This window comes from Anomaloglossus baeobatrachus, chromosome 3 (assembly GCF_048569485.1).
Source record: "Anomaloglossus baeobatrachus isolate aAnoBae1 chromosome 3, aAnoBae1.hap1, whole genome shotgun sequence".
Classification (NCBI taxonomy): Eukaryota; Metazoa; Chordata; class Amphibia; order Anura; family Aromobatidae; genus Anomaloglossus; species Anomaloglossus baeobatrachus.
The window spans coordinates 543,354,726-543,378,371 of record NC_134355.1 but is presented as its reverse complement, the minus strand read 5'-3'; the positions used below and the strand labels follow the sequence as shown (position 1 = coordinate 543,378,371).

The 23,646-nt window shown below is 44.0% G+C and overlaps 1 protein-coding gene across 1 annotated transcript in view; it reads left to right on the top strand.

Moving 5' to 3' along the window:
* Positions 1-23,646, top strand: part of WWTR1 (WW domain containing transcription regulator 1) — a 127,668-nt gene that overhangs the window by 72,557 nt on the left and 31,465 nt on the right. The window contains exon 2 of the mRNA XM_075340810.1: positions 9,596-9,732. Coding sequence (XP_075196925.1) covers positions 9,596-9,732 — 137 coding nt within the window. The remainder of the gene's footprint in view (positions 1-9,595; positions 9,733-23,646) is intronic.

Sequence of the window (23,646 nt, the reverse complement as noted above, 5' to 3'; positions counted from 1 at the left end):
CTGGACAATCACCGCTCCAGCTTGTATCTTCCTTGTATGTGCAGTAATGTTATCTTATGTTCTCCTTTTTCTGTTTTATTTGTGTTAGACACTCAGTCACGTTATGTTATGTCATGTCTTTGTAGGGCTGTTTATGTGGGTTGCCCAGGGAAAAAAAAAGAGACCAAATCCAGTGTAATCTGATAAGTTCACATGGTTTACTTTTCACAAATTTACACAAATTTTGTGTTTTTAAATTGCATCAATAAGAATTTCCTAAGACTCCTGGGACTTTCTTTAGTATAAGGTTTAGATTATATTGCCCATGGAGCCTGGTGGCAGAATTTAGGTTTTTACTTACTGCAGTCTGTATTCTGCAATGTGGCTGCACAGAACCCTGCAGTTTTCCTGCACCCTGATGCATTGAGCACATATAAGCTATGTGCGCACAGTGCGTTTCTCGCGGCGTTTTTGCGCGTTTTTCGGGTGCGTTTTTGGCCTCAAAACTGCATGACTTTGCTTCCCCAGCAAAGTCTATGAGTTTTCATTTTTGCTGTCCGCACACAACTTTTTTTTTAAGCTGCGTTTTTGAGCTTGAAAAAAAAAAATGGACATGTCAATTCTTTCCTGTGTTTTTCTGCATTTTCCCCCCATGCAATGCATTGGAAAAACGCAGCAAAACGCAGAGATCAAAAACGCAGCAAAATGCAGCCAAAAACGCACCAAATTGCGGTAAAAACACATGCGGGTGCGTTTTTGTGCGTTTTTAGCGGCCAAAAACGCATAAAAACGTAGCGTCAAAAAAACGCAGTGTGTGAACTTAGCCATACAATGATGTCAGTATAATTGCAAGTTTAGTATAAGCAGTCCCCTAAGTTAGTGTCACCAAAGTAGACCCTTCCTTTTAATGACTGGATCTCCCCTAGTTCAATCTGTGCTTCTTTTGTTAATGGTTTACTTGGCTGAACCAGTATTGTTATTGTACTTCCCCCTGTCCGATTCATGATCATTCATTCTCACTGGCAGAATAGCCGGTTTTTCTCCATGTCCTAGAGGTGCGGGCAGGCTGGGTAGAGTTTCCACAGCTGTTAGGTAACCTCCTGCCAGACTAGGTGTGTTTATGGATCTGCAAAGATCAGCACAAGATGAACAGGCTTTAACATGCCTTGTCACCTCACAGTCACAACTGATCTATTACTCCAGAGAAATTGATAAGACATACGGAAACTTGCCTTCACCTCTTTGCACACTTTCATGGTGTACTTTGGACAATTGACAATATTAGCAATTACACTAACAAATGTTGACACAGGAGATTTCTGTTTAATCTGATTAAAATGCAGACTGAGATGAGGAATGACATTAATTGACTCCAAGTTCAGACTAGTTGGGAGGGATGCACATTGGCATGTCTACTGTCATAGGGATAGTACACACTACTGGTATTGAGTTTAGTGATTGAGGGATTTATACACATGTAAAATCCAGGTCCTGGCAGTTTTGTCTGACTTCAGCAGATTCTTCTGTACTGTTCTTCCCCATAGCACACAGACCGTGAGAAAGCAGTAGAGTAAAGGCCGCTTTACACGTTGCGACATCGCTAGCCGATGCTAGCGATGGCGAGCGTGATAGCACCCGCACCTATCGTTATGCCGATATTTGGTGATCGCTGCCGCAGTGAACATTATCGCTACGGCAGCGTCACATGCACTTACCTGGTCGGCGGCGTCGCTGTGACTGCCGAACAATCCCTCCCTCAAGGGGGAAGGACGTTCGGCATCACAGCGACGTCACCGCGACATCACTAAACGGCCGGCCAATCAAAGCGGAGGGGCGGAGATGAGCGGGTCGAACATCCCGCCCACCTTCTTCCTTCCTCATTGCTGGCGTGTGGCAGGTAAGGAGAGGTTCCTCGTTCCTGCGGCGTCACACGTAGCGATGTGTGCTGCCGCAGGGACGAGGATCAACTTCGCCCACGCGACAGAAGCAATATTTGAGAATGGACTCCCATGTCAACGTGGAGCAATTTTGGACGTTTTTGTAACGATTCAAAATCGCTCCTAGGAGTCACACACAACGAGATCGCTACAGCAGCCGGATGTGCATCACAAAATCCGTGACCGTGACCCCAACGAGATCACTGTAGCGATCTCGTAGCGCGTAAAGCCCGCTTAAGGCCAGAGTCACACTTGTGAGAGACTTGCGCGAGTCTTTCATCACCATCACCCAGCGCAGCCGCACACTCTTCTGAAAGTAGTGGATCGGCTTCATGTATTTCTATGCAGCTGAGACGCTCCTGTCCGGAGAGTGCGGCCGTGCCGGGTGATGCGATGCGAGACTCACGTGAGTCTCTTGCAAGTGTGACTCTGGCCAAATATACAATTTGCCTCTTGGAGGGAATTAGAGCATGACTCAACTATTCTAGTCTTGGTACTTTGGAGCATGTATAAGACTGTGTTGACACTTTGCGTTTTTGCAATTTCTCATTGCTTTCAATGGATAAAAAACATTGCTAGAATTGACATTCTGCGTCTTTCAAACAGAGAGAAGTTTTCCATTCCAGTTAGTAAAAAAAAAAAAAAGCATTCGTGTGCATCAGATTTCTGAAATCTCATAACTTTTGCTGGTACTGTAACATACAACTTTTAATTGGCAGACTCTTATAAAAGTGCTGCAAAAAAAAAAAAACACTGCAAAAATGCAACTTGTGAACGTGACCTTAAAGGGTTATTCCCATCTCAAAGATCCTAATATGTAGTAGGTATTTCACAGAATGTGGAAAAAAGGCGCATAGGGTCTTACCAGATAAAGAATTGAGATAATGAGTTAGGCGCACTCACCTATAGGGGTTGTGAAAAGATCAAAACACCTATAACCGCATATTCGTGGGTGGAGACAGCTGCAGCCCCAAAGAAATAGGATAAAATTCTCAAAAGTAAAAACGGGTATCACCGCTTCGCTTATCACCACTGCAAACCAGGAATTGGTTAATCCAACTCTTTATTGTAATTGCTAATACAAGTCAATGCGTTTCAGGGGTCACAGCCCCCTTCCTCAGGACGATATAGCTGACAAGGAACTCACCTTAGGGTACCTTCACACTTTAGCGATGCAGCAGCGATCCGACCAGCGATCTGACCTGGTCAGGATCGCTGCTGCATCGCTACATGGTCGCTGGTGAGCTGTCAAACAGGCAGATCTCACCAGCGACCAGTGACCAGCTCCCAGCCAGCAGCAACGTGCAAGCGACGCTGCGCTTGCACGGAGCCGGCGTCTGGAAGCTGCGGACACTGGTAACTAAGGTAAACATCGGGTATGGTTACCCGATGTTTACCTTAGTTACCAGCTCACACCGCTTAACTTATTGTGTGCAGGGAGCAGGAGCCGGCACTGGCAGCATGAGAGCTGCGGAGGCTGGTAACGAAGGTAAATATCGGGTAACCACCTTGGTTACCCGATGTTTACCCTGGTTACAGCTTACCGCATGCTGTCAGACGCCGGCTCTTGCTCCCTTCACATTCAGGATTGTTGCTCTCTCGCTGTCACACACAGCGATGTGTGCTTATCAGCGGGAGAGCAACAATAAAAAAACGAACCAGGGCTGTGTGTAACGATCAGCGATCTCACAGCAGGGGCCAGATCGCTGCTCAGTGTCACACACAGCGAGATCGCTAATGAGGTCACAAAAAACGTGACTCAGCAGCGATCTCAGTAGCGATCTCGCTGTGTGTGAAGTACCCCTTACTCATGTGCAGGGCATTGAAGGACCTTGGGAATCCATGTTACGACCACGCATATAGTCAAACTTACTTAGTTGCTTGTAGTCGTGACCATGGATACTTAGGTCCTGCAATGTCCTGAACATTAGGTAAGTGACATAGTGAATCAAAAGAACTATACTACATTTGTAATTAGAGGTATTTTATAATGTTATTATTATTACACCTACTACATATTGGGATAGGATCTCGGAGATGGGAATAACCCTTTAGGTGCCCATGCCAGCAGAAGTCTCATTATATTTTATGGTCTGCCATATAATACATATATCCATGATTAGATGATACAGGAAGTTACCTCTTACATGGGTCTGTCAGTCAGTGTCTCCAGGGTAAAACAACCTGTCTAAGCTTTCCACAGTTCACAGACCACAGTCAATATAGTGCAGCATTCAGGTAAGGCTAAGGACACACGGGCATTACTGCAAGTGCATCATATGACACTGGGCTCCCGCTCTGCTGCCAGTGTAAAGGCCCCTTTACACACTGCAACATCGCTAACGACATCGCTGTAACGTCACCGGTTTTGTGACGTAATAGCGACCTCCTCAGTGACATTGCAGTGCGTGAAACGCATCAGCGACCTGGCCCCCGCTGTGAGGTCGCTGATCGCTACAAATCTTTCAGGACCATTTTTTGGTCCTTTGTTTCCCGCTGTGCAGCATGCATCGATGTGTTTGACACCGTTACAACAACTTCGTTAGCGACTTCCCTTTCAAATAGCTGCTTTGACACGTCCCCAATGACCAGCGAGGTCGTTCTGCAGGTCCGTATCGCTGCTACGTCGTTGGCCAGGTCTGCCTGTTTGACAGCTCACCAGCGACTCACCAGAGACTTTGTAGCGATCCCGGCCAGGTTGGGATCGCTGGTGGGATCGTTAGAAAGTCTCAGTGTGTAAAGGGGCCTTAAGCTGAGTGTCGTGCCACTGTGCTGCGATCCAGCTGCAGAGGAGAGGGAGGGATTAATCTCTCTATCTCTTCCATTGTCATCTGATGCATATATATATATATATATATATATATATATATATACACTCCCTGACAAAAGTTCTGTCACTTATCCATGTTATGTAATTAAAAGCTTATAACCTGACTTAAAATTCATCCATTGGTTTTATAAATTACTCTTTTGAAAGCTGTACCACTCCCAAATTTGGTTTAGGTTATGAAAATAAAGTTGCTGCAAAGCTGAAATATTGATCATTTAATGAACACAGAAAGGTCAGATTTTGGCAAGACAAAAGTTTTGTCGCCCACAGAAAGTAATGTGAAATTCAAACAAATAATGAACTTCTAATACAAAGATATGTTGCATAACATTGGTGAATGAAGTTGTGGTGCTATTAGAGCCATATTTAATATTTTGTGTAATTTACATGAGCTTGAAGGACTGCATCCATGCGGTTCAACAATGATTCATACAATTTATTGATGAAGTCATCAGGAATAGCAAAGAATGCAGTCTTACATGCCTCACAGTGTTCATCTAGATTCTTTGGTTTTGTCTTCCAAGCTTCCTCTTTCATGCTACCCCAAACATGCTCAATGATGTTCATTTCTGGTGACTGGGCTGGCCAGTCCTTGAGCACTTTGATCTTCTTTGCCAGGAGGAACTTTGTTGTAGAGATGGATGTGTGAGATGGAGCACCATCCTGCTGCAGAATTTGACCCTTTTTATGATTGGGAATGTAAGAGGTGGCTAATACTTCTTGATATTTGAGGCTATTGATATTGCCTTCCACCTTGCAAATGTTTTGCACACCCCCATACTGAATGTAACCCCAGACCATGATCTTTCCACCACCAAACCTAACTGTTTTCTGGGTGTATTTTGGATCCATACAGGCTCCAGTAGATCTCCTGCAGTAATTGTGGCGGCTGTGGTGTAATTCAACTGAAGATTCATCAGAGAAATCCCCCTTCTGTCACTTTTCCAGCGTCCATCTGTTTAGCAGGCTGTGGGACTTTGCAAATGCCACATGGATTTTTAATTGCCTTTTGTTTAGTGTTGGCTTCTGAGCACTGATTTGACCATGGAGGCCATTTTGAGACAAAATCCTACAAACTGTTCTAGTTGACACAGGGACTTGAGGTGACCAGGCCTGTTGGAGCTCTCCTGCAGTGGAAGAGGGGCTGGCTTTGGATTTTCTAACCATCAAACGTTCCTCCTGAGCAGTTGTCTTGCGGGGTCTGCCGGACCTGGCCTTGTCAAAAACATCTCCAGTCTCTTCAAATCTTTTTTTAATTCTTTGTACTTGATGCTGAGACACATTAAAGGTGCCAGCCACCTCTGCAGTGGATCTGGTCTTCAGCCTCTTGATAATCAAGGCTTTGGTCGCAGGGTGGATTTTTGGCATGTTGTCAGAGGTCTAGTTGCATTTCAAGTGAAGGTCTGGGGTCATGGGTTTCTTTTTATACACACCCACTAATTAACCGATCATTTAGTGAGCACAGGTGAGGATGTAAACTAGGATTGGGTGCATTATATGACAAGGCGACAAAAAGTTTGTCTTGACAAAATCTGACCTTTCTGTGTTCATTAAATGATCAATATTTCAGCTTTGCAGCAACTTTATTTTCATAACCTAAACCAAATTTGGGAGGGTTTCAGCTTTCAAGAGAATAATTTATGAAACCAATGGATGAATTTAAAGTCAGGTTATAAGCTTTTATTTACTCAACATGGATAAGCGACAGAACTTCTGTCAGGGAGTGTACACTGCACTCCAATGTCATCCGACTGCAGTGCGATGTTTCTCTCGCACCCAAAGACTTGTATGGGTACAAGTAAAAACTAATCGGATTCCACCTGCAGCATGCTGCGATTGTTTTCTCGGTCCAATTAGAGCTGAGAAAAAAAATCGTTTATCGGAGTGACCCAATAGAGTAATATTGGTCTGAGTGGAATGTGATTTTTTTATGTGATTTACTCGACGTGTTTTCTTAGCCTAAAGACAACAAACAGCCAAAGAGTCTTCTCACATCACAATCTATCTATTGCGATAATAATCTGATTTTTCTAAAAATACATTTACCTATAGTTAATTTTACCATCCATCTGAGATCTTAATTACATAGCGTAAATGCAGATCCATATTTTCTGACAACATGCACAGGAAATATTGAAGGTTCAGAATTCCTCCCTGTAAACTTTACGTGTAATGGTTTTGCTTTAAAGCAGTGATTGCACACATCTCAGAAAGGGAAATGGCACGGTATATAATCCGGTCATTATTTCTGGTGCTCCACAGAATGACACATCGCTTACTCAACTGCAATGTCAATAGATTTCCCAACTCCTGCCGCTGCTTCTGCCGGGTGAAGTGGGTGTCTCAGGAGGACTCTGGCTCAGTGCAAGCTGTCAGTCAGTAAAGTGCACTAAATGAGTCAAACTTCATAGGGTGGAGTTTTCTGACATATGCTTCTCTGACTTACCCAGAGGGTGGTCAGGCTTTGATGTGACTGAGTCATGAGATTGCCTCTATCCTCCAAGTGACAAAGCCCCTATCTTGGCACCAGTGGACATTACTTTGGGTGTCTGACTCTAAGGGGTGCTTCACACACAGCGAGCTTGCTGCCGAGATCGCTGCTGAGTCACGCTTTTTGTGACGCAGCAGTGACCTCATTAGCGATCTCGCTGTGTGTGACAATGAGCAGCGATCTGGCCCCTGCTGCGAGATCGCTGCTCGTTACACACAGCCCTGGTTCGTTTTCTTCAAAGCCGCTCTCCTGCTGTGACACACAGATCGCTGTGTGTGACAGCAAGAGAGCGACAAATGAAGCGAGCAGGGAGCAGGAGCCGGCGTCTGACAGCTGAGGTAAGCTGTATCCAAGATAAACATCGGGTAACCAAGGTGGTTACCCGATATTTACCTTAGTTACCAGCCTCCGCAGCTGCAGAGACTGGTAACTAAGGTAAACATCGGGTATGGTTACCCGATGTTTACATTAGTTACCAGCGCACACCGCTTAGCTGTGTGTGCAGGGAGCAGGGAGCCGCGCACACTGAGCGCTGGCTCCTTGCTCTCCTAGCTGCTGTACACATCGGGTTAATTAACCCGATGTCTACAGCAGCTACATGTGCAGAGAGCCGGAGCCGGCAGCACAGGCAGCGTGAGAGCTGCAGAGGCTGGTAACTAAGGTAAATATCAGGTAACCACCTTGGTTACCCGATGTTTATCTTGGTTACAGCTTACCTCAGCTGCCAGACGCCGGCTCCTGCTCCCCTGCTCGCTTCATTTGTCGCTCTCTCGCTGTCACACACAGCGATCTGTGTGTCACAGCGGGAGAGCGCCTTTGAAGAAAACGAACCAGGGCTGTGTGTAACGAGCAGCGATCTCGCAGCAGGGGCCAGATCGCTGCTCAGTGTCACACACAGCGAGATCGCTAATGAGGTCACTGCTGCGTCACAAAAAGCGTGACTCAGCAGCGATCTCGGCAGCGAGCTCGCTGTGTGTGAAGCACCCCTTAGGCTAGTTTCACACTTGCGTTTTTTTCTTTCAGTCGCAATCCGCCGTTTTGGAAAACAGCGGAATTCGTTAACGGAACATAGACTTGTATGGACAACGCATTGCGACTGATGGTCCTGCGTTGCATCCGCCGGCCGACGCTGCGTTGCATCCGCCGGGCGGGAAGAACACAGCATTTAGCGTTTTTCTGCGCTTCCCTGAGCGTCAAAAAAATGCAATGTGCTGGATTCCGTCGGCATCCGTCATTTTTATAATGGAAGCCTATGGTGGCGGAATCCGTTGAAATCCGTCATTTGACGGATTCCTGTGACGCATCCGTTTTTACACAACTGCGCAGGCTCAGTTGAGTAATTGTTGAAATAAAACAGCTACAACGGATTCCGTTGTTTTGCAGGATCCGTCGCATCGGTTGTGCCACTATATGCAACGCATCCGTTACATCCGTCACACAACGCAATGCGACGGATGCCGCACAACGCAAGTGTGAAACTAGCCTAACCCAATAATGACCGGTGTGGCTCTACACACCAGTGATTTTTCACACCAATCCATGATCGGTGTGAAAAAACAATGCTGCCTGCCCTATTCTGATCCATTTTACATTTTCCCTGACTAGTGCTTGTATATGGCTGCAGGTCCGGCCCTGTCAGGTATGGAGACGAGTGCACCCATCTGCACACAGAAAAAGTCTCGTCCACAATTTGCACATGTGTAATTTTTTTGTAATATGGGCGACTGAAATCGGCCTAGCACTAATAAAAAAAATCAAACAAAAGAGTAATTCAGTTTAAAAAATGAAATAATTTGTCTCTTGATTCGGTGGCTAAAAAGTATGTGGTGAAATTAATAATAATAATAATAATAATAATATTTTTGGATTTATATAGCACCAACATATTCCACAGCACTTTACAATTCAGAGGGGACATGTACAGACAATATGAGACATTACAGAATAACACAATTCAGATACCAAGAGGAGTGAGGGTCCTGCTCGTAAGCTTACAGTCTATGAGGAGATAGATGAGGTACAAAAGGTGAATGGGGGAAAGCTTGTCATATATGGTTCAGCCATGGAATTAATAGGGGATTCAAATACAACTGTGTGGACCGGTCGCCAGCCACACCTCTAGAGCACCACAACTTCCAATGGCAAAAATGGTTTTGTGTCGGGGATCCAACAAGCCAGATTGCAGCTGTGCCACTCATATTACACAGGTTGAATAACTAAAGGCTAGCAATAAAAATTGGGACATAGATAATGACTTTACTTTAGAGAAATGTTTAGGTATTTTTTATTATTATTTGATTCTCCAGCCATTTATTTGTTCAATGTTACCATTATCAATTCCTTTCTATTTTATTACAGTCACATGGAGAAAATTACAACATGGCAAGACCCCCGCAAGACAATGACACAGCCAATGCCTCATATGAACCACCATCCTGTTACTACTTCCACCCCAATAAGTCAAAGATCACTGGCAATGTCTCAACCTAACCTAGGTAAGTTCTGACATGGTCAATGTGGGATGGACACATTGTTGATATCACTCAATGACAGAAGTATTTATATGCATACATATATTAGAATATATATATATATAATTTTTTTTTTTATTTTATTTTTTTTAAAAAACAGTTTTGGCACATTTTTGGTTGTTTGTGGCGTCATCAATTTCAGCTGTATCTTTAGCTGAAATATTGCTCCAAAAAAACATTTAACAAATTCCCCCTCTTGTAAGGGCCTTTGTCAAACCTGGCTTTGTTGCCCATAGCAACCAATCAGAGCTCACCTATCTTTTCCTCAAATACTTTGAAGCCTAAGCACTGAATTTATTGCTTTGGGATACAAAGACAGTTTTAGGCTATGTTCACACGCTGCAGAAAATTTCTGCACCTTGTGGCCGAAAAACGCATCCAAAAAAAGCATGCGTTTTTGCTGTGTTTCAGTGCATTTTGAGTGTGGGGTTTTTTCCCATGCATTTGTGCTGCATTTCAGTGTGTTTTTAGTGTGATTTGGGTGTGTTTTTCCCCATGTGTTTTTTTCTTACTGTATTCAGTGGCAAACGCAGGTCAAAAACACAGAAATATTTGACAGATTGTTTTTGAACCAAATCTGCAAGTACAAAATCCTGAATGTGCGTACAGCACTCCAGGACTCTCATTGACTTTGCTGGCATAAGGATTTCCTTGCAGGTTTGTGAAAATCTGCAACAAAAAAAACGTGATAAAAACACACCTTGTGCACACAGCCATAGAAGGTTTTGCTAAACGAGGCCTCTATAACTATCAAGATTTATGAAACTTTGTTGCCTATAGCAACCAATCACAGCACAGTTTCAGCTCCTATAGTGCTCTTTAAAAATAAAAGCTCCACCGTGATTGGTTGCTGCAGACAACACTAAAAAAAGGGATTCTCTTTTGGACAGTTCCATAAATTGAAGTCATTTAAATGTAACCAGCAATAGCATTAAACACATCACGTGACGTTGTGATCACCGACTCCACGTCTGTATATTCTACACTCCAATCTGTAACTATAAGGCCCTGTGCGCACGCTGCGGATTTACCGCGGATTTGCTGTGGAATTACTGCAGAAATTTGTCTAACATTTCTGCAGTCATTCCCCAGCAAATCTTATGGGTTTTAAAAAATGCTATGTGCACACTGCATTTTTTTATACCGCGTATTTTCCGCTGCGGATTTAATGAGCATGTCACTTCTTTTCCGCAGGGACCTGCGATTTTTGCCATAGATAATGGTAAAAAACGTGGAGACCAACTGGCGGTAAATCTGCAGTAAATCCATGGCAAATTACGGCAAAAACGCGGGTGCAGTTTTACCGCGGGATTCTTTCAGAGGGACCATTTTTTTCTTAAGAAAATGGCACTTTCTAGTGCGCACATAGCCTTACAGACACTAAAAGTAACTCCGAATTCATCAGCTGGTTGGTTTGTCTTCTGCATTTGGACTATTAGGGAAAGTCGTTTAATCCCTGGCCTGCATTTGTTTATGGCTTTTCAGTCAGATGTCACATACTTAAAACCAGACATATATTTCCAATTGCATTAGAGCCAGAGCCGGCCTCGCCAGCATCCTAGTAGACTTTTCAAGAAAATAATGAAAAATGCAGATCAAGTTATACTAATTTCTTGGCCAGGACCCCAGAACCCACTTTGAACTGCTCCATCTTGAAAGAAATGGCAGCCTACACCTATGTCTTTATCCTCCTGATTCTCTTCCTAGTCTTGGAAGTGGAACATATCTTTCTTTTGAAGATCTGCCATCTCCTGGCTCAGAGAGATTGATCCTCTCCATATAATGGGGAACATGTGTGTCTGGAGCTGAACGTCTTATTTCTAACATGGAAAATGTAGTGTGCTTCGTACCGTCTGCCCCCTGGCTCGCACTGCGTCTTGGCATTGATGGAATATACAAAAACACTAATAAACATTTTATCAAAATAATATGAATGTGACTAAGCAATACCACATCCTTACATGACTGTGAGCAAATACAAACCTCAGGGGAGAGGTCACGTAATCTTTACCAAAGCCACGAAACCTGCTTTCTTCCCGACTGTTTGCTTCCTTCTCCTGCAAGATGTTCTCAATGACTGTTCGAAAACACGGAGTGTTTATTCCGAACCCCATCTGTTAGCAATTAGGTGATGTTAATTTTGGATACCAATAATGACTGTACAGAGGCTTTTGTTTTATTCGGATGGTGAAATACCAGATTAAGTGTCATTTCTTTTGAAGTAGACTGGCAGAGTAAAAGTGAAAAATATAGTCATGAGGAAGAAAGTCCATATTAAACTGCAGTAATGTGAGGTCTGGGGAGCAGCAGGTTACAGGCGTCGTATTTTAATGCGCTTCTTAGCAGTTGTTTGTATCAGTTGGTCCTAACATTGGTGGGTGATCTCATTACACATTCCACCCTGGAACATTATAAAAGTGAGTAATGCCATGCTTCAACTCAAATGGTCTTTATGTTAATGATCTATGGAAGACAAATCGAGGAATGTTTCTGGCAATTGGCATCATTACAACATGTTACAGTATATCACAAAAGTGAGTACACCCCTTCCATTTATGATAATATTTTATTATATCTTTTCATGGGAAAACACTGAACATCTGACACTTTGATACAATGTAAAGTAGTCAGTGTACAGCTTGTATAACAGTGTCAATTTGATGTGCTTTCTAAATAACTCAACACAGAGATAGTAATGTTTAAACCACTGCCAACAAAACTGAATACACCCCTAAGTTAAAATTCCCAAATTAGCCATTTTACCTCCTCGGTGTCATGTGGCTCATTATTGTACGGCTTATTAGTGTTACAAGGTCTCAAATGTGAATGGGGGGCAGGTGTGTTTAATTTGGTTATTGCTCACACACTCTCTCATACTGGTCAGTGGAAGTTGAATATGGCACCACATGGCAAAGATTAGTCTGAGGATATGAATTGTTGCTCAACATAAAGATGGCTATAAGAAAATTGCCAACACCCTGAAACTGAGCTGCAGCACAATGGCCAAGACCATGTAGCAGGTTAACAAGACAGGTTCCACTCAGAACAGGCCTCGCCATGGTTGACCAAAGACTTATGAGTGCTGCCAGCATTGCTGTAGAGGTTAAAGGGGTGGGGGGGGGCAGTGCTAAGATTTTACACCACAAACTGCATCAAATTGGTCTGCATGGCTCTCATTTCAGAAGGAAGACACTTTTAAAGATGATGCACAAGAAATCCCGCAAACAGTTTGCTGAAGACAAGCAGACAAGGGATGTGGATTACTGGAACCATGTTCTTTACTTTGATGAGACCAAGATACATTTATTTGGTTTAGATGGTGTCAAGTGTGTGTGGCAGTAAACAAGTGAAGAGTACAAAGACTCGTGTCTTGCCAACAGTCAAGCATGGTAGTGTGCACTCCATGAGTGCTGCCGGCTATGGATAGCTACAGTTCATTGAGGGAACCATGAATGCCAATATGTACTGTGACATACTGAAGCACAGCATGATCTCCTCCGTTCGGACACTGGGCTGCAGGGCAGTATTCCAACATGATAACGACACCAAGATGACCACTGCCTTGCTAAAGAAACTGAAGGTAAATGTGCTGGACTGGCCAAGCATGTCTCTAGACCTAAAACATCTCTAGACCTAAACCCTATTGAACATCTGTAGAGCATCATGAATCAAAAGGTGGAAGACCACAAGGTCTCTAACATCCACCAGCTATGTGATATCATCACTGAGGAGTGGAAGAGGATTACAGGGGCTCCTGAGAAGTTTTATTGAACTCCATGCCAAAGAGAGTTAAGGCAGTGCTTGAAAATAATGGTGGCCACTCGGAATGTTGACACTTTGGGCAGATTTAATAATTTACAGGAGCATTGGCTGTGTCCTATGCTACAGACTGGTAATGTATCCATAAAAATTGGATGCCGTAATGTGACATCTAATTTTTTTTCTCACACCCGTAGACATGAAAGAATGAATCTTGTTTAAGTTAAGCTTCAAATCACAGCACACTGCAATTTTTTCTCATGCTGACACATTATGAGAAAAAAAAGGTTAATCAGCAGTGCCTCATTGAAAAACATTGGTCCGATTACTATCTGATAAGAAATCGGGTAGAACTCATCCGATCTATACCTTTATACTAGCCTGATTGTTCTATTTGCTGCTTCTTTCTTGCAAAAATTAAAGTTCAATCAAATGTATGAATTTTGGTGCTTGGTGCACCCTTGGTGTGGCCAAATAGCTCATAGCTCAGTGCACCCTTGGTGTGGCCAAGAGACTCAGTAAACCCTTTGTGTTGCCAAGAGGATCAATGCACCCTTGGTGTGGCCAAGAGGTTCAGTACTCGGTGCACTCCTTCTTCCTCACTGGGATTGACAGTGCAAACTTGCCTTAGCTTTTTATGCAGGCAAGTGCTCTACTAGGCAAGCCAGTGCTACAAATCATGAGATGCAAAACTAGTGAGTAGAATGGTGCCCTGAACCTCTTGGCCTCACCATGGATACATCCATCGGGCTTAGTAGAATATTGTTTAAACTTATGTTTCTGCAAAACAGAGGCAGTGATTAGATTAGTTAAGGAAGATTTTTATAGACAATGATGGTCATGTGACCCCAAGTATGTGATATGTGTACACCGGACCAGACTCCGGCTTGACTGTTTTTTCGGCATTACACAATGCACTTACTATGAGCGTGCTCAAAACAGTATAGTTGAATTCTGGCCATGAATACGCATATCGCCTACTTGCGGTCACGTGACTGCTGTTCCTGATTCTGACAGTGGAGAATCCTCACAGTGTGCAGTGCACGCGATATGAGGATTCACAATTTTGCAGTTACATCGGGTGACATATAGGGTGACTGCAGACTTGCCGTTTTAGATCGGATAACCCTTTAAAAAGTCAATATACCTGATCCTTCATTCCCCCGATATGATCTGGAGGTGTATATGTGGAATGCCACAATATACAGATAATATATTTGTGCGTTTCTGGTAAAATCGACTAGGGTTATTTTTCTCTTATATTTATGGGAAAAGGGTTTTTACTGTGTAAATTAATTTAATACTATTAATTGAACAAACAGAAATTTCAGAAAGAAACAAAATGACTTTTAAATGGCAACTGCTGTATTTACACATACGGTAAGTACACAGAACAAAGTAGTAGGCATATTGAAATTCGACATGCCCAGTCATTGTGTGACCTGTTTGCTGCCCTTTGGGATCAGTCAGTAGGGCCCCTATAGACATTACATTGTCTGCTAACACTAAAGATGGCCAAAAACATTAGATGGCTGTCGACCGACCGATGCTTCGACCGACAACTATTTCAGCTGACTCTCCCATACGCAGGGGCAGTTGTTTGGCCGAGCGCTCCTGTGTTGTCTATGAGAAGACGTGGACTGACACATCGGGCTGTGGCTTGTCTCTGGGACAACATCATATATGCATGATGGACATCTCTCCAGACCAGTGAGCCGGCGCCCCCATATATATTAAGTCAGATAAACCTAGAAACCTATCGATAGCTGACCTTAGTTTAATGTGTAGAAGGGGCTTAAAGGCAGCAGCTTTTATGTTATGATACCAATATAGTTGTGTGACTTTTAGGCTATGTGCGCACTTTGCGTTTTTTTCAGCGTTTTGGCTGCGTTTACAACTGCACTGTGTCATTGACAAAATGCATGCGTTCTGATTCCCCAGCAAAGTCTATGAGATTCATGCAAAATCTGTGCGCACTATGCTTTTTGAAACGCAGCGTTTTGATTGTCACAAATTTGTCAAAAACCCATGTGTTTGAAGAAGCAGCATGTCAATTGTTTTTGCCATTTTGGCTGCGTTCTACACCCATTGAAATCAATGAGTTGTAGAAAATCGCTGCCAAAATGTTAAGCAGTGCGTTTGCATTGCATTATGATTGTTGAGATCCGTATGATTTTTTAACATAACAAAGGCAGGTCTTTCTGTCTCTCTCTGTCGGTCGGTCTGTCAGCCGGTCTCTCTCTCTCTCTATGTCTCTCTCTGTCTTTGTCGGTCTCTCCCTCCCACCCCCTCTCTCATACTCACCGATCCACAATCACCAGCGCGGTGCTGCACGGCGTTCACACTGTGACGGCTTCTCCTCTTTTGAAAATGCCGGCCGCTCATTTATCCATTATGTATTCCTGCTTCCCCCGCCCTCCGGTGCCTATGATTGGTTGCAGTCAGACACGCCCCCACGCTGAGTGACAGCTGTTTCTGTAACCAATCACAGACGCCGGTGGGCGTGTCTATATTGAGCAGTAAAAAAAATAAATAAATAATTGAAAAAAAACGACGTGCGGTCCCCCCAATTTGAATACCAGCCAGGGTAAAGCCACACGGCTGAAGGCTGGTATTCTCAGGATGGGGGAACTCCACGGTATGGGGAGCCCCCCAGCCTAACAATATCAGCCAGCAGCCGCCCGGAATTGCCGCATCCATTAGATGCAACACTCTCGGGACTTTACCCGGCTCATCCCAAATTGCCCTGGTGCGGTGGCATACGGGGTAATAAGGAGTTAATGGCAGCAGCCCATAGCTGCCACTAAGTCCTAGGTTAATCATGGCAGGCGTCTCCCATAGATACCTTCCATGATTAACCTGTAAGTTAAAGAAAATAAACACATACATCCAAAAAATCCTTTATTTGGAATGAAAGACAAAAAAACACCCTCTTTTACCACTTTAATAACCCCTCAAAAACACCTCCAGGTCCGACGTAATCCACACAAGGTCCCACGATGCTTTCACCTCTGCTACATCGGAAGCTGACAGCAGTAGAACACCGCCGCTCCTGTCAGCTTCATGCAGCAACTGAAGTGAGTCGCGCGATCAGCTGTGCTGTCACTGAGGTTACTCGCGGCCACCGCTCTCAGGTGGAGGATTGCAGCTGTGGCCGCGAGTAACCTAAGTGAAAGCACAGCTGATCGCCCGGCTCACTGCAGTCACTCAAGGGATTTGCGATCACAGGTGAGTCCTTCACGTGTGACCGCAAGCTGCAGTCCTCTACCTAAGAGCGGTGGCCGCGAGTAACCACAGTGACAGCACAGCTGATCGCGCTACTCACTTCAGTTGCTGCATGGAGCTGACAAGAGCGGCGGTGTTCTACTGCCGCTCCTGTCAGCTTTCGATGTAGCCGCGCAATCACAATGAAGTCGGGGGAAGTTCATCCGAGTTCATGCTGATCGCGCAGCACTGTGTCGCTGCCAGCCATGCTCTTTTTGACAGTGCGGTCCCACTCGGCTCTTCTGCAAGTCTATGGGGATGCTGCAGAGCCAAGTGGAACCGCACTGTCAAAAATGTGTGTTCTGGATCCTTTTCCCACTCTGTCTATGGCAGAGAAAGCATCCAGAACGCATGAATTCTCCAGGAATGTGCGCACGTTGCCTTCTGCCTGTACGTCTCAGAACGCAGCTTTTTCGGCTGCGTTCTGAGACGCACAGGCAGTGACTTACACGCTGCGGAATTGAACGCAAAGTGCGCACATGGCCTTAGAGCTCACGAGCGTTTATAATCGAACAGCACACTGACCCATGTTATTCAGTTCGGCTGTTCAGATGACTGTTATTTCAACCAGTACCACACTATCCATGTGTGAATTGTGGATGAGAATTGCCCACTCAAGCCTACAGGTGCATAAACAAAATGGATCCCACAGAGATCATCCATGTGGCATCAAGTTTTTTGGTTACATTTTCATTAATAACTAAGGAAACTGTAAGGCCTAAGCCACACGGCGAGAAAATTGGTGCGAGTGGAGTGCGATAAAACATTGGATTCCACTCGGACCAATTCTAGCCTGTGTGTCAGCACACATGAGCAATTATTTTCTCAGCCCTAATCGGACCGAGAAAACAATCGCAGCATGCTGTGATTGTAAGCTGAGACTCTTTCTCTCGCACCCATTCAAGTGAATGGGGCGAGAGAATCGCACTGCACTCGCGGTACACCGGTGTACTGCCAGTGCAGTGCGAGAATGGCAATAGCCGACTATGGAGGAGAGAGGGAGAGAAATCCCTCCTTCCCCTCCTCCGTGCCAGCCCTCCCCCCGCAGCTGAGGTCTGCTCACATGATTGGACCTCAGATACAGGCACACTCGTATGACACTCGGCTCCTGCTGTACTGCCAGCGCGGGCCGAGTCTCATGCGAGCATCGCACTAGTGCCCCGTGTGGCCCCAGCCTAATTGACCGTGTACATTTTTCAATGTAGATAGATAAAAACAGATTGAACTTGGACATCACACAGACATAAAAAAAACGGACACATGGGGGCGCAAGGATAAAAATCGGATGACAATCATCCAAGTTTTGTGGATGGAACACAAAGGATTTCTCATATGCTTGTCTGTTCCTAGTCTTAATAATAGGATATCCTGAAAATCTACTAAGAGACTTTTTTTTGTTTTTCATCATAGACAAGAATTCTAAAATGGGATAATTTTGAACAATATTAATAATCTAGATATCCAGAAGTCGGGGTTTAATACATCTGAGCTGTGGTAGCATCCAGGTATTGCACCTGCTCCATTATATATTATACACAAAATGGTCAGGAAACCCCAAAACAATGAGCAGTTTCAGTAAGCGGCCCTGGATGTTATAAACACATGCAACAGACTTTTCCACATCCTGCTGCTGGAAGGAGGAGAATGTCCTATTGTCTACAGAGGATATCATGAAATAATGGTTATGTTGGCTTCATAGACTGCTAGATGAAATGGAAAATCTCCTTATTATTTTCCCACCTTTTAACCTATCTTTTCCACCACCAGTTGCCAAATTCCTATTTGATATATTTATTTTCTGTCTGCGTGCTAAATCTGCTTGGTACTACATGGCGTATCGCCAGGACAGACACCCAAACAACCCCACCCCAAACACAAAATCAAACCAGTTTTGCTTTAATGCAATTGGGACCGTGCTCATATTTAAGTGGGTTTTACGACTTTTAAGTGTATAAATCTTTAGTACAGTTTGAGTTAACGTTTCCTCAACAGATTAGGCTACGTGCCCACGATCAGGAGATGCTGCGTTCTAGATGCAGCGTCATTCGTCTTGTGGAGGCACGAGAGTTCTCCGCTGGAGATCGCTGCGTCCGTGCCCACTTTCAGGATTCTGTGCACTGAAGACTTTCGCTGTGTTCCCCCCCTCAGAACACAAGAGTATCCGCAAGAATAAGTTGACCTGGTGTGGCTCAGAAAGCTGCTCCACATTTCAGTGTACGCTGCGTAGAAGAGAAGCACAGTGGGCAGGGGATTTCTATATCCCATCCACTGTGCTTGTACTGTACAATGTAGCGTAGAGGACACAGGGAAAACATGCTGCGTCCAAAATGCTGCAAATCCTGATCGTGGGCACGTATCCTTAAAGATCTCTGCTTGCTGTCAAAGAAGTAAAATGTTTGCAGGCTGAAAACCAATCCGTAATGTGTTGAGCTGACATAGGTCCTCACATTTAGGGCTCATGCGCACGTACGGTAACTGCTGACAATATATAATTGACATTCTGCAAATTTGAAAAAATCTTGAATGTTTGCACAACACTTCAGGATTTTCATTGACTTTACTGGCATAAGGGCTCATGCGCACGTAACTGCTGAATATTCTGCAGCGATTTGACAGCACATGTGCGCGTCAAACCGCTGCAGAAACACTGCATAATGGATGCATTTTTTCTGTAGAAATAAAGCCGATTTCATGCGCTATGGCTGCTTCCCCCACCATAGACAGAGTGGGAGCTGCATCCATAGCGCACGGAATAATTGACATGCTTATTTTATGAACGCACAAATTTCGGTCAAAATTTTAGCATCCAAATCGCTGCGTTCATAAAAGCAACGTGCACATGTGTCATACACAATCTTCTTAGATTGTGCTGGGGACGCAGGATGCATTCATTTGCGCTGCAGTGCTAAACGCAGCATAAATGCATGTAAGTACGAAACGTGCGCATGAGCCCTAAATGTATCTGCTTTCAGTGCTGTCATTTGCAAACCATGCCGAGTATCACGTCGGCACAGCATTTAGCCACATTAGGGCTAGAACATAGGGTGATAAAATCGGACTGAGTGTAATGCGATAAAAAATTGCATTCCAGCCGGATCCATGTTACTCTATGGGGCCGTTCCCATCTGTGATTATTTTTTCAGCCCTAATCGAACTGAGAAAACAGTCGCAGCATGCTGTGGGTGGAATCTGATCCGTTTTCACTCACACCCATACAAGTCTATGGGTGCGAGTGAAGCATCACACTGCACTCGGATGATACTGGAGTGCAGTACAATAATCGCATCAGTTGACAATGGAGGAGATAGAGAGATTAATCCTTCCCTCTCCTCCGCAGCGCCCGCCCTCTCCTTGGCAGCTGTGATCCGATCACAGTGGCATCACACTCGGCTAACACTCACAGCAGAGTGGGAGCTAACATATTGCATCCGATTCACTAGCATTGGATGCCATACGCTTGTGTGGCCCCAGCCTTACACTACACCTCTTTCATGATGCAGCCACAAGAGGTAACTGTGTAGAAAAAAGTGAAGGATCAACCTTCAGAGGTGATAAGACATCTTTACTATATAAATTGTGCAATAGATTACTTTAAAAGCTGGAGACAGCAGCAACAGGTAATTGCCCAAGTAATCCTGTGTGCACATCACATTTCAGCCACAAGTTAATGAATCCATCAGGCTTCCTTCTGAACGATCCAAAATTGGGATTTGGAACAGACCATAGGAAAGCCACAGACTTCAATTATGAAACAAAGCCCAAAAACTTCAACTTTCTGCTCCGTTTGACTTATTTTATGCGGTTTCTGTCTTTAAAGTCGGAAACAATGGCGTACAACAAATGGAGTTCATAGTTGCATGTTTTCGACTCTGGTCTACGGCTTTGTCTGGGGCATATCTGAATCTTTTTTTTTAGACAGATGAATGTGAACTGTTTCCATTTTAGGCCAGATTAGCGGTTCCCTCGTGTGTTTTATTTTTTACCTTTCTCTGTGCTATTAATGGAACAAATATCTAAAGTTTACCCATACCCCCTTCCCTTCATCCACATCCCAGCCCTCAGTTCAACTTGTTTTTTACTTGTGATGTCCGGGCAGGCACTCCCCGGTTGTGGTGAGTGATGGGTTGGCATACCCAATTTCCACAATTTCTTGAAAAACCGGCAGTCACAAAAACGGTGTTCCTTCTTTTTAGTGGTTTATTATAATGGTATACATCTGTATGACGCGTTTCCGCTTTGATCTCCACGCATTTGTCAGTATGCAGTATTTGAGAAAGGCTTGGAGATGCAAGCCAAGCCTTTTCTGTGAGGGCCGGTTTCTCATCTTGGTGGGAGATGTGTCCTATGTAACCATGTTGGGTTTTGTGATAATATCAGGGTGCAATCTTACCTGCTAGTAACCAGCATTAGAGGGGCTGTCCAGAATTAGAAATAAAAAAGTTTACTTTTTCTTGTAACTGCGTCTTTGGGCTGTGTCTGATCTAGCAAACATTCACATGCTAGCCACAATACCACAAATAGTCTACTGACAAGCGTGTTTCGGGAAAAAAAGAAACCCTTCAGTTCAGTAAAACGCCTTTAATTAATCTTCTGCACTGTTCTACATGTATATTCTACAGGAATACCAGCAATGAGTTTCCTGTAGTCACACGGTATGGCAGAAGACCTGCAGTTTTCTGAGGCGTGTATGAGCTGTTCACATCCGTCTGATTCAATGAATGCATTTGAAGCTATCATTAGTTTTCATTGTGTTTATTTTTAGCTACAAATATTAACTTTTTACCAAAACAAGTCATGACCTGGACCCTTGATAACATTTCCCACTCAGGATTACACATCTCGCTGCCAAATGTGGCCCTATACCCAAATATCTATGTACCACCATTGCCATTGCCACTTCCCTATGGTGGACTGTGGCTTTCCAGACTTACACGTGTCGGCATGTGCTGCCACCCACAACTATAGAGTATAATTGCTTCTATATTTACGCCCATCCGTTTGGGTACTGTAATTATACTGTATATTCTGTATAATACCTTGTTGTTAACTATAACTAACTATAACTAATCAGTTGCTTTTTTTGTTTCCAAAATGCTTCCATGCTTTGACTGTCGGTAAGTAACATTCACCTGTCGATGTATAACTTCTGTCTTCCTACCTCCCCATTCACTTCAATAAAGTGGAGCTTATGAATGATATTGGCACGGTTTGTGATAGATGGCAGCCATGGTTAATGTTTTCATCAGCCTTTTGACTCTTACTTAGGCGGGTCAATTACATTAGACGGTTGCCTGCCAAACACTTGTTTTGCCAACAGCTGTTTTTCCCGACCCTCTTATAAACAGGAATGCCCGTTTTGTCCGAGTGTGCATGTGTCTTCAGTTTGTGCCAGAAGTCTCAGGCAGAGGCCTAGCTCCCAGGGAATGGCAGGAGCGGGAAGTTGGATTTTAGCTTATCTTCCTACATTTTGGAGGTCCCTGAAATACCCGTTTGTATCTGATATTCCTACATTGTGTATGGCAGAAACAAACGTGATATAGAACAGATTATTACCTTGATTTACTAGATTATTTTCAGGCAAATCCCTGAGATCTCACGTATTTGGCCGAAAATGATCTGCTTGCTATCGCACCAATATGATGTATCCACTTTACTGGATGACTTGACAGTGTATGGCCCAATTTTGCTCCATTCACCACCTTCCTCGTTTCCTCACATACAGCCCTGATCACCATTTATACTATATAAATAACTACATGAAACTTTCTCTTGGATAAATTGATCACAGTGGCCATTTTATTACCATGAATTGGCAAGAACAATATTAATAGCCAAAGATTGGGGAGAGGTCCTTGAAGCTACCAGATATAGCACATATAACCACAATACTTTTTTGATAGATTTACAGTATTTTATCCTCAGCTGTAAAACCCCAGCTCAAGGGCACCATACCACCATTAGTGGTCAAATGTATAATAGCACTGGCTCTCAGGGCACTCCCCCGTCCAGAGCCCCACTAAGTGCCAAATCATCCATTACTCATTCTATTTGGGAGGGTATCAACCATATAAATCCCCCCGACCACTAATTTCACCAACTCTAAAGACCCCACTCGACCGCCACAACCACCCTGACATGGGTTTAGAAAGCATCCACCCAAATCATGCAAAATAAGTGAAAAAAACATGCAAATAACATGTTCCCTTTAATTTTTTTTTCCTTTAAACCATAACCCTTAGCCAAAAAGGGGGTGGGAGAGTGGGAGTTCTGGTTGTGTGTTTCCCCCAAAATGACCCCTTTTCTTGCACTTTTCCATATGCTTCTCAGCTTTTGCCATGACGCAGACAACAAATCTTGCTCATTTCCTCATGGCCCAATCCCTGTCATGTGGGCCTCTGCTAACTAGTTAGGCTCCTGCTCCTTCTGTATATCTGAGGCTATATACATTGGAGAGTTGATTTAAGTATCTGTCCAGGCACACAATTCTTCTACAGTCCTCTGTGCAATTTGTTTAGAGGCATGCATAAATCGTACATTTATTTTACTATGGCAAATTTTGGGCAACTTGACCCTTTCGAGGGGTTGTTCGGGAATTGCTTGTTGATGACCTATCCATACGATAGGAGATCATTAGCAGATCGGTGATGGTCCGACACCCAGCACTCCCACTGGTCAGCTGTTATTTGTGCTGGCAGTGCCCGGATGTAAACAATATATGGATACAGAACAGCACAGCTTAATCTGCCTTTAGGCCGATACCTGGTTTCTCCCTAACTTCAACTAAACTGATATATTTTGGCAAATGACTACTGTTCATCTCAGTGATGAACCCATGTCACAAGATGGCGTCTTCAC